The following is a 12,281-nucleotide window of genomic DNA, read 5'->3' as shown; positions in this document are numbered from 1 at the left end:
CCCTGCCTGCAAACAGAACATCTCCGGGCCTGGCCATTGGAAGGGTTAGCTTCTCCCTAGCTCCAGTTCAGATAAGACATCTCAGTTGTAATGGGGGCTTGGTGATGGTGCTGGCTGGGCCTGTGTTAAGGGGTATGTGTGCTCCCGATCGCTGCACTGGGCTCATTCCACCTTCGAGTGCCAGGCTGTGGGCTGAGTGTGAGACAGAGGAATTAACAAAGCACAGTTCTTGATCCTGCTGAGTCTGGCAGAACCACATTCGCAAGACTCAAATGGTACTTGAGAACAACCAAATTGTTCCCATTCACCCAGTTTTGCTTTATGGCCATGCAGGTGGTATAAGTGTTTGATGGATGCCAGGAAACCTCTCTGTTTCTGGTTTATAATGATACTATCCAGGGGGCAGATCCAGGTTTTGTGAAGCTTTAAAGCTTAAAATAATTTTGGGGATCCTCTTTGGAAAATAATTCAAAATTACAAATATAAAATTGATAGGCCCTCTGAGGGCCTAGAATTGGGGGAATGCAAGCAAGAAGCCCTGAAGTGTAAACCTCATCAGCTTCCCAGTCAATCTTATGATAATACCTACCATTTATTAATTGTATATCATAAGCAGGTATTTTATTTGTAGTATTTCACAGCAACCAAGGGAGGTAGGTGGGCATTAGTATCTCCATGTTATAGATGAGGAAGCAGGCTCAGAGAGGTGACCCTGGATGCCACAGCCATAAAGCTAGGGGTCAGGGGCTGTGCTCTGGACTGAGGGCTCTGGCCTCAAGGGCCACAACTGAGACCCTCTTCAGTTGGTGATGTCAAAGCCATGCCCCTGAGGTTCCTGAGGGCTGTTCTGGACCTAAACCACCCCCTCCTGACTCCACTGTACCTTTCTTAGGCCTGGCCAGGGGCCCACAGGATCCAGGGCTGGGGTAGAGGTTATGGGGTTGGACACTGGCCATCTCAGGGCACCATGTGATGCAGCCTTGGTTCAAGTATCATGGCCTATTTAGGCAGAGGCTACATACGACTGGGAGGACAGCAAAACCCAGGGGTGAGCACTCATTTTGAAAACACACAGACCCAAAGTCTAATCCTGGATCTACAGCTTTCTGGTTGTACAGCAAGACACATGGCCTCAGTGAGCCTCCACTTGCTTACCCGTTGAATCAGAATGGTAACCACTTCTTTGTATTTTGAGCTCAATACATGTCCTTTTGTAAGGCAGTAAAGCTCCTGGTGGTGTTTGGCACACAGAAGCAATTAATCTAAGAATCCTATGGTTGCCATCAGTCCTAGTAGCAGCATAAACACCTCTGATTCCTCACCTTCCTTCCCCCCTTTAAAGCCGAACGGTTTTCTAGGGATTCCTCCCAGCCCGGCTAACTTCCTCCGGGAAGTGAGAAAGGTGGCATCTAGGAGGGGCGCCCAAACTGTCCCCCACAGTCCAGCGAGCCTGGGTGCTCAGGGGGCCGGGGGGCATGGGGACAGGCCGGGGCCTGCAGCTCAGGTCCCGCCCAGCGGGCGTGCGCCCTTCGGGAGGGCCGGCCGAAAGAACCGGTGACTCAGGGGCGGACGCTGTGGGGCGTCGCTCTTGGTTTAGCAACACAAATCCGCCAGCCGGGGATTAGGCCTGGAGGCACCGCAGCACGGGCGGGCCAGGGTGGGGCGGGGTGGAGTGGGATGAAGCTCCGTCGGTGAGGGCCCAGGTGGGGCTCGGCGCTCGGCCCCTTGGCCGAGCGAGAGCCGGTTGGCGTGGTGACCCGGTGCGAGGACCGCGAAGCCTCCGCGATCTCGCTTCCGCCGGCACAGCCCCCGCTCGCTTTCCACGCCCACTTCTTCGAGCTCCCCTCCGGGCCTCTCCCCTTCCACGGAACTCCCAGGGGCGAGCCCTAATTTCCAAGGAAGGGGACCGCCCCCTCTAGGCTGCCCCGTTCGGCAGCAAACCGGACCGGGCGGTGCCTCCTCTCGCGTCCCGAGCCTCCACGCCTGCGCCCCTCCCCGAGCAGGGCGCCGCCACGCGTGACGGTGCGCGCGCGACAGAACCTCCCGCCCCTGCGGCGGCTCCCTACGTGGGGGACGTGCTGGGAGATGCCAGGCTGTGGGGGATTTCGCGGCGTCGCCCGCCCCCTTTCCGGCGCGGGGAGGAGCAGCCACCGAGCCCCCCCGGCCCTGGCCCGGCCGCGACCGCCCGGCGCTGCAGAGGCGCGCGGCAGCCAATGGGCGCCGAGGAGGTGGGCCGGCTGGAGGCTGTCACCCTCTCGGGGACGGGAGCGCGGAGACTGGGAGCGCGCGAGCCGCCGCCGCGCCCCGGGTCGTGGGGGAGGAGCGGCCGGAGGAGGAGGAGGAGGAGGAGCCGCGGAGCTGCAGCCCTGGGACCACTGCTCACCCAGGCTGCGGAGGACAGACGCCGGCCCCAAGCCTGCCGCCCCAAGCCCCCGACCGCCAGCATGATCGCCGCGCAGCTCCTGGCTTATTACTTCACCGAACTGAAGGATGACCAAGTCAAAAAGGTGAGCCCCCGCCGGCGCCGCCGCCCGACGCTCTGCCCGCAACGTTGCATTCCGGTATCCGCTCGCCGCCGCAGCCGCCTCCATCCTCCCGCGCCCAGCCTACCCCAGGCCAGCATTGGTTGGACCGCGGGGCGGTGGGGAAGGCTTCGCCCTTTGATTCTGCCCGGGATCGTATGCGCGCGCGTGTGTGTGTGTGTGTGTGTGTGTGTGTGTGTGTTGGGGGGTGGGGGGGAGACCCCCGAGACTGGGCTGCCTGCTGCAGTGTCCTTGAAACGAGCTGTGGATGTCAAATGGGCCCCCGGGCCATGCGGGGAGGGTGACCGTGTGGCGACTGGTGGGTTGGTCCACAGGGCCTGTTTGGTACGGTCCGAGCGCCGTGGGCGGAGGAGTGATCACAGAGATGCTGGGGAGGTGAGCGCGCAGCAGGCGGGGGTGCTGGCTGGAGGCCATGTATCCCATATTTGGGGTTCCCGGTGGAGGGCGTCGGGTGCCCGGAAAAGCTGTCACCCCGGCTCTCCCAGTTGTTGCGCCTGCTCCTTAATCTGAAGACTTGGGCGACCGGCACGGCTTCCTGGAACAAGGAGAAGCGTGGAGGCCACCGGAAACTTTGCTCATAGGCCTCAGGTCTGGGGCGGCATGTCTGAATGGAATTTTTTTATCCCTCTACGTGACCGCTCTGCTCTCTTAAGCTGTAATTTCCAGCCAGCCCAGGGAGCTCAAATAAGAGACTGGTCTTTTGAGTCGGATAGAGGCCTTGATATGTATGCTTGTGGCATGTGTGTACTTGCACAAGGACACATTTCCCTACCCTGAGGTATTGCTGCCTTTAACTTCTGTCTAACATAAAATACTGTCTGCTGGCAGGTGTTAAAGGTGTATCTCTCCCTTATACCAGCTTTGGCATCAAGTTTTTGAGAAAGAGCCTAAGCTGTAGGGAAAGACGCCCATTTTATCATTGCCACGCCTGACAGATCTCCTGACCCACCCACACCCAGAATGGGTGACATTATTGCTGGGATAAGCTGGGGTGGACAGCAAAGTCAACCTGACTTTGTAGTTCAAACAAAGGAGCTGTACCTACAGGTGAGAGGCAGGAGCCACAGGCCTGCAGCCACAGGATGTTCAGTGCTCTTCCTAACCACCCAAGACAGCCCCCTCCTCTGGCACAATAGGAAACGGGCCTGCTAAGGGCAGTGACCTCATCAAGGTCACCCGAGGAGTTAGAGGGAGAGCCAGGGCGGGACCCAGGTCTCCGCCTCCCTCCACTGGGAACTTCACTGAGGCTCCTCCTGGAAGTCAGCTGAGGGGGAGGTGCTGAGACAAAGGCATTGGGGATGCTGCTGCTTGGATCCTGGGTCCTGCGCTGAGTGGGGACCAGAGTTGGGTAGTTAGGAGACAGGCCTGGGAATCTGCCACGGTCCCTCATGGCTACAAGTGGCAGTGACTATGGAGTTGTCAAACCGTGGGACTCATGCTCACTCCCATGGAGCACCCTGGAGCCTCCTTCTGACCACTGAGCTTGGGGAGCTCTGCATGTCAACATGTGCATTTCACCAGTTTTCTTCAGTGGTGCTGTGTATCCTTGATGTTCTTCCCATTTCACAGTGGGGGATTTAAGGCATAGATGAGTTCACTGCCCTCTCCCTGCACACGGTGCCCTCTGTAGCTCAAGACAGCAGATCACTGAGGTGGGGACCCGAATGACCTTGTAAGCCTCCAGCATCCGCACCCACCACATCTGTGTGGCCGCCAGGGGCCAAGCTGGGTTGAGGTTTGGACTGCCCTCAGTGGGACCTATTTTATCAGGCACGCAGTATCTAGTGTGGCCCCAGAGCCTTCCACTCTCCTGGTGGCCTGATTCACACTCTATCCACCAGGGTCCTGTAGGCGTCTGACTGTGTGACTTCTGAATCAATTGATCCTCAAGTCCCTCCTCTGAGATTGGCATTCTGAAATTCCCTCCCCGCCCTCCTCTGGCATCAGAACCTTGCTGGAGGTGGGTCTTGAGGCCAAAGCTTCCACCAGATGATATTATTGGTCAAGGAGAGTCTTAAAAACAGGCTGGCTTTCTTGCACCTCATGGAGGAGTTCTCAGGCTGCTTTCTATGGGGAGAGTATGTGCATTGCTGCCAGGGGGTCACCTTGGCCTTCATGATGGGCTGTGTGACTCTGCCATCCATGACTGTGGTCCTCAGGAAGCTTCCTGGGCCTCCTGAGCACATAGTGGGCGCTTGTTCTGATGGCCTAGTCAGTTTTCCCGGCCCCTACTCGAGCAGATCCTGGGAGACTCCATCTGCTCTCCTGGGACTCAGGACTTTTTAGAGACCAGCTTTTCCTACCTACCACTTACCCTGGGACTCCAAGGTAAGTCCTCCACTTGCAGGACTCCAAGCCCTGTTCTTCCTGCGGGAACTGGGCCCTACCTGCAACCTGATGAGGACCCAGTGAAGACAGCCCCCACCCCGCCGCACCTGCCAGCGTGGGCAGCCATGGTGATTCAGCCCTCCAGCCCTAGGTGGCCTCTGGAGCTCTGGAGACAGCTCTGGCATCCCGCACTAATCCTCATCCATCTACTTGCCCTCTGGTCTGGGTGTAGGAAGAGGGAAGATGGGGATGGTGCCAGGAAAGGTTTGTGGGATTGCTCAGGATACAAAAGTGATCATGAAAGGGTATCATTTCTCTCCCCATTGCCTATGAGACACATCAGTAATTCAGCCTCATAAATATATCCTGGGTTGAAACGGGCCAAGCATCTGGCTTCCCAGCCTGGAGTCCCATTTTCCAGACTGCATCTGCATAGTGTTGGATGATGGGGTGCGGTGAAAAGGGTGTCGTGGCATTAGACTGAAGTTAAGTATAAAACATAGATTTCCCTTTTACTCTTCTGGTGCTTTTAGGAGGAAAAGGATGCACATGTGTGCTTGTGAAAGATTCCGTTCATCAGAATACCAGACATCTGTTAATTCTACAGCTAGAGCCTGGGTCTTTTCACCTCCAAGTAACTTTTAACATGCCTCTCATCTTGCCTGCTTCCTCCACTTGGGTTAGCCATTAAGAGCTCGAAGGAGGGTAAAGGATTACGTAGTGCTCTGTTCCTTTAGGAGAGGAAGATGGGTCCAGCAAGGTCAGAACTTGGCCTCTAAAGAAAAACTAGATGTCCTTTTCTCCAGGGTTGACAGATGGTGAGCAAATGCCAGTGGATTTTCTCTGGGAGGGATCCCCATGACCCTAAGGAATCCCCATAAGCAGGTGAGCAACAGGTGTGATTTGTCCAATGGCTGAACCCAGAGTCCTCGAGTGGTTGGCTCAGGAAGGCAGAGGAGAGTATGCTTAGCAGTTAAAGGGCTACCAAGTTCTTTTTGCTTGGAGCCCATGTATTCCAGCAGCAAAAGCAAGCATTTAAAAAATGCCCATTTCCTTATTGCTCGGGTGTGAGAGAGATGAGAGTTAGAAAATTATGAAAACTATTTCATGCACCTTTTGATCTGGTGTTATACAAGCATCCAGTACGAGCCTCACTCCCTGGGGAATCTTCATTTCATAATCCCTGTCCCCTCTACCTTGGATGTTCCTTGGAGTTCTCCCCCTAAGAAAATGCCCAGCACTTCATTTGGTTTGATAATTTGGGATTGTAGTGAGGGAATAAACTGGGAAAGTGGGTGGGTATTCAGGACTTTCACATCTGGCCATGCTGCGCTGTCCTCCCACACTCCTCCTGTTTTCTGGAGAAGGCATGGGCAGCTTTCTCCTAAAAGGACTGATTTGTCTCCATGTGTGTCTGCAGTCAGGGGTTCCTGCCTGATAGAATTAGCCACTGGCGTCAGCTCTGAACATGCCTGAGGAGGCCCTGGAGGAGATGCTGGATAGAGAGACATCCATACAGCTCTGTGTCCAGGAAGCAGTCGTGGCTAGACTGCAGGCACCTGCTTATTGCTTTGAGGCCCTTTAGAATCAAATCCGATCATGGGAATTCAATCATTTCTTCAGAAAATGTTTGAGTCCTTTATTACGTGCAGAGTATTGTGCTAGGATGGGGTGACGACTATAAACCTGGTAGAAATAGTCCCTATTCTTATGGAGTATAAATAATTATTTGCTGTCTTATGATAAGTGCAAAACAGAGAATGCTGTGAGAGCTATAGGGGCCAGTGGTCAGATCTTGGGTGGGAAATCACTAGCCTAAGAGTTGGTTAAAGCCAGGCTGTAAGGAATTCTCTGGTGGTCCAGTGGTTAGGACTTGGCACTTTCACTGCCAAGGGCCCGGGTTCGATCCCTGGTTGAGGAACTAAGATCCCACAAGCTGTGCAGCACGGCCGAAAAAAAAAGAAAAAAAATCAGGCTCTAAATGTACAAATGGAAATATTATGCTTAGAAACTTTGTAAGGGAGAGTCGAATAGATGGTTACCAAAATGTAGCTTTGCTTTCTCTTTTTTTTTAATGGGTTGTTATCACTGAGCATCCCAAGACACCTTCTGGGTGCCACATCAGATATCAATTGTGTGTGTAGCTATATGTGTGCATATATGTATATATGTCTGTCTATACCTAACAATACACATGGACACACTAACATGCATGTGTGTATGTGTATGCTTTCATCTGATCTTTCAGAAACCTGAGTGATGATGTCACGACAGGAAGTATTATCCCTGAGCTCCCAGGGCAGCTCCCTCCCCCTCGCAGCTCCTCCCCTGGACATCCTGCTGCCTTGTGTGCTGTGGACAGAAGGCAGAGATTTTATTCCCCATTTAGAAACAGGGACTGACTGGAGGCCCAGAGGAGATGAGTGACTCTCAAGGTCTCAGAAAATCTGGAATGGCATCCAGAGGGCCATTCTTGCTCCCTCTGCTTCTTTCCTTTAGGAGAAAAACCCATCTTTGTTGATTTGAATAATTTAACTTGGAATCTGTATTTTAATTCTCTCCCCCACAAGTCAATACATATGAGTTAATTTTTTATTATGAAATATTCGAGGTGCGTAAAAAATATTGAAGTTAACATAACAAACACTTGTGTATCCACTCCTCAGCTTGCGAGGTAACAGACACTATTACAATTATATTACAGACATGACTGAAACCCCTTCTATGCCCGTCTTCAAGTCACATTCATTTCTCCTCCCAGAGGTGACCTCTGTCCTGAATTTGGTGTTTATCATTTCCTGCATGTTTTAATATTTATATTACATATCATATATCTATGAACAGTATGTAGTGTTACTTTATATGGCTTTAACCTTTTGTAAATGGTGTTATCCTGTTTGTATCCTTGCTTTTTTTAAGCTCAACATTGTATATTTGACATTCTTCCATGTTGATCTGTATACCTCTGTTTCATCAATTTAAACTACCGTATGCCCTTACATTGTGTGAATACACCAAACTAATTTATCTGTTCTTTTGGTAGGCCTTTGAGTTTCTGATTTTTCAAATTACAGACAGTGCCACCATGATCCTTCTGTACACACGTAAGTTGCTCTAGGCTGTGTTTCTAGGGCTGAAATTGCTCGGTGGAGGAGTGAGTGCATCTTCCCACTTTTAAGATTTTGCCAAATTGCCTCCGTGGTCATGTCAGGTCCCAGTCCAGTCAGAAGTTTGTACAGGTTCATATGGTTCCACAGCCAACGCTTGGTTACAATAAAACCTTTACATTTTTTAATAGGTAATTTTGAAAGAAACTGTTTCTTCCCAGCCATTTCCATTCACATACAACATTTGAGCTTGGCTTAAAATTAGCCATTTCCTAGTTTACCTTATGAAGGGGAGCCCTTGCTGCCGAGTATTACTGAGTGAGGTTGACAGCTCACTGTGAGCAGTGCCCACCCCATTGGCTGTTAGCACAGTGCCCAGGTGGCGGGGTAGGGCGTACAGAGACAGGCTTGTGAGGGCGCTCTGTGTCCCCTTGTGCTCTAGCATGAATCCGTTAAACTTTTCTGGGAATTAAAACAAACAAGTGTGCTTTTGCCTGCACACACTCTCTTCCTGGGTGGATCTGACTGGGGCAGGGCTGGCTTATCTGTCCCCTAAACGTTTCTCTATTACAGAAAGCTCAAGCCGGCAGCCTCTCTCAGACTATCTTCCGTAAAAGGAGAGGGTGGGGCTTCCCTGGTGGCACAGTGGTTGAGAATATGCCTGCCATTGCAGTGGACACGGGTTCGAGCCCTGGTCCGGGAAGATCCCACATGCCGCAGAGCAAAAGGGCCCGTGAGCCACAATTACTGAGCCTGCGTGTCTGGAGCCTGTGCTCCACAACAAGAGAGGCCGCGATGGTGAGAGGCCCGCGCACCGCGATGAAGAGTGGCCCCCGCTTGCCGCAACTAGAGAAAGCCCTCGCACAGAAACGAAGACCCAACACAGCCGTAAATAAATAAATAAATAAATAAATAAAATTTAAAAAAAATTAATAAACACAGTATTTCCTTAAAAAAAAAAAAAAAGGAGAGGTTGGCTGTGCGCCACCTGGCCCCCCCCCCCTCCCCCGGCACACTGCAGTGTGAAGTCTGCAGCCCAGCCCTTTGCAAATGCAGTCCCTGGGGAGGCAGAAAATGTCAGATCACGTTCATCTGATTGCATGCTTGGTTACAGGCTCGCAGACCCCCGAGGCCTTGAGGGGGCTTTGGAGGGAAGGGTGCACTGAATGCCTACTAGGGGCCTCTCTTTCCTAAAATGGGTCTTATTTAATCATCAATAGTAACAATACTAATCGAAGCCAACATATATAATGCCTCTCACATTTGCTGCACCAAAGGCATTACATCTTCAGAGGTCCCCCGTGAGGTGGGTACTCTTATGATCGCCACTTTTGGATGAGGACCCTGAGGCTCAGATATAAACAGAAGAGCCAGCATTCAGATGCATTAAGTCTGCTGGCAGAGCCCCTGCTTTTTTTTTTTTTTAATTGAGATATAAGTCACATACCATAAAACTTACCATTTAAAAAATTTTTTTTAATAAATTCATTTACCTTTGGCTGCATTGGGTCTTCGTTGCTGCACACGGGCTTTCTCTAGTTGTGGTGAGTGGAGGCTACTCTTCGTTGTGGTGCATGGGCTTCTCCTTGCAGTGGCTTCTCTTGTTGCGGAGCACGGGCTCTAGGTGCGTGGGCTTCAGTAGTTGTGGCATGTGGGCTCAGTAGTTGTGGCTCGTGGGTTCTAGAGTGCAGGCTCAGTAGCTGTGGTACGTGGGCTTAGTTGCTCTGTGGCATGTGGGATCTTCCCGGACCAGGGCTCGAACCCATGTCCCCTGCATTGGCAGGCAGATTCTTAACCACTGCGCCACCAGGGAAGCCCAACTTACCATTTTAAAGAGTGCAAGTCTGTGGTGTCTAGTACGTTCACAAGGTTGTACAACCATCACCACCATCTATTTCCAGAAAATTTTCATGACCCCCAAAAGAAACCCCATACCCATTAAGCAGTCACTCCCCATTGCTCCCTCCACCCTGGTATCTACTAATCTACTTTCTTTTTTTTAATGGATTTGCTTCTTCTGGACGTTTCATATGAATGGAATTATATAATGTGTGACCTTTGTGTCTGGTTTCTTTCACTTAGCATGTTTTCAAGGTTCATTCATACTATAACATGTATGAGTACTTCAGTTCTTTTTATTAGTGAATAATATTGAGTTGTGTCTATATACCATATTTTGTTTACGCATTTGTTAGTTGAGGGACATTTGGGTTGTTTCCACTTTGCGGCTGTTATGGTAATGCTGATGTGAACAGTTTTCCCTGTGTGGACATGTGCTTTCATTTCTCTTGGGTATGTGTGTAGGAGTGGAATTGCTGGGAGAGCCCCTGCTTCTGTCCACCTGGGGAAGGCATCATCTCCATTTAGAAATGAGGAAACTGAGGCCCCCACGTAGTGAAGTGACTTGCTGACCACACAGCTCATGAGTGATAGGGACAGAAACACTACCAGGTCCTCTGACTCAGAAACCCATGTTCTTTCCACCATAACACATCCAACTCTGATTTTGTTGTTGAGGGAAACAGATTCAAGGAAGGAAAGAGCCAGGGCCAGGGCAGAGCTGGGCACAAGACCCTCCAAACTCCCCCGATTCCCATTCCCCTCCCTCCCCATCCTCCCCATCCTCCCCCTCCTCCCCATCCTCCCCTTCCTCCCCATTCTTCCCATCCTCCCCCTCCTCCCCATCCTCTTCACCCTCCCCCTCCTCCCCATCCTCCCCTTCCTCCCCATCCTCTCCATCCTCCCCAGCACCAGCACACTGGTTTGTGCCTGCCATCCCCAACCCTCCATCCCTCCACCCACAAGCTGCTCAGTGTTGACCAACTCCCTCCACTTGGGCAGGAAATTGACCCAATAAAGTCTTTTACAGTGAATGTTAGGGGTTTTCTCTGTTTTTCAAATTTTTCTCTGTACCCTTTCCATTTGTCCCCTTCCCTCTATCCTGTTTGCAATTAAAAGAGGACACTTGGGGAGGCCAGTGCTTACCCTGCAAGACCTCCCCATGCTCCCTATAAGGCATTATTATTCTAGCTTTCTCTCCCAGCCTCTGCCTGGCCCTACTGTAAGCAGCTGAGTTCCTTGATTGGTTGACACGTGGGGTTTGCCTTCAGCCTTGTTATTCAGTCTGATCTCATTTCTCTAATGTCCACTGGTGCCTTCCGGGACCCTCTGTGGGTGGGTGGGGTGAGTCGAGTTGGAGACTGCAGGCCATCCTTGTAACAAAGATACCAACTCACATTTGCAAAGTTCTGTTCCACTTTCAATATACTTTTACATGCTTGATTTAGTGAAGTCCTTCTGGCAAGCTTGGGTGTAGGTGTTTCTTCCTGCATCTTACATGTGGGGCGGGCAAGCTTCAGGAAGTGGAAGTGATGTGATCTTTGGTGGCCAGAGAACAGAGGGCTGGGATGAAGACACAGGTCTGTCTGACACTAGTAGGCAGCTCTCACTGTGCATGCAGATCCAGGACTTCGGTCCAGGGCTTAAGGCTTCCAAAGCAGTGCATTGCAGTGGGCTCCCAGCAGAAATCATCACCCAAGGCTCCCATGATGGGGATGTGATTGGAGTGCTAGAGCCCTGCTGTCCACAACAGTAGCCACCAGCCACGTGTGGCTCTTGAGCACTTGAAATGTGGCAAGTCTGGTTTGAGATGTGCTGTTGAACATAAAATACAGGATTTTGAAGACTCTGTATGACAAAGATATAAAATCGCTCATTGATCATTTAAAAAATATTAATTACATGTGGGAATAATATTTTGGATATTATTGGACCTGGCACATTGGGAACTGTGAGTCTGGTGCCTGGCCCTGCCCAAGCCATTGACCACAAGGCCCAGAATGAAGCCTGTTGTTCTTGCCCCGCCACATTCCAGGGCTGTTCTGTTCCCCTTGAGGGACTGGGTACCTCCTTTATTTTTAGCTAGTTCAGTGTGACAGCTTTGTTCTCGTCTGGGCAAGGGCTTGGTCTCTCACCAGCAGAAAGTGCCTCTTAGCGGGAGCCAAGGTCACCAGGAGGACCTTGGGCATGACCTCACGGCCTTCTGCGGTCCTCCTAGCAAGAGGAGTCTGGGGAAGCAGGGAAGGAGCACCGGGGTTGGGGTCTGAAGCCAGAGCCACCCTGGGTGCTGGATGCTCGGGCCTTTCGCTTGGCTTCACGGCCCCAGGTTCCTCTCGTGTGAAACAGGGCTGATAACGCCCGCCCTGCCAGTGTGCCGCTTGCATCAGGGCAGGTGGAAGTGCCCAGCAGGGGGCCCGTCCTTGCTGACTGTTACATCTCAGCTCCCAAAACCTTGGTTTCCTCA

At 51.7% G+C, this 12,281-nt stretch overlaps 1 protein-coding gene across 1 annotated transcript in view; it reads left to right on the top strand.

Annotated features, from left to right (window-relative positions):
* The first annotated feature begins 2,130 nt into the window (after positions 1–2,130).
* The window catches only part of HK1 (hexokinase 1), a 71,088-nt gene continuing 60,937 nt past the window's right edge, over positions 2,131–12,281 (top strand). The window contains exon 1 of the mRNA XM_059899099.1: positions 2,131–2,507. Coding sequence (XP_059755082.1) covers positions 2,214–2,507 — 294 coding nt within the window. The 5' untranslated portion in view covers positions 2,131–2,213. The remainder of the gene's footprint in view (positions 2,508–12,281) is intronic.

This window comes from Balaenoptera ricei, chromosome 16 (genome assembly GCF_028023285.1).
Source record: "Balaenoptera ricei isolate mBalRic1 chromosome 16, mBalRic1.hap2, whole genome shotgun sequence".
NCBI classification, from domain to species: domain Eukaryota; kingdom Metazoa; phylum Chordata; class Mammalia; order Artiodactyla; family Balaenopteridae; genus Balaenoptera; species Balaenoptera ricei.
This window is presented reverse-complemented; position numbering and strand designations above follow the sequence as displayed.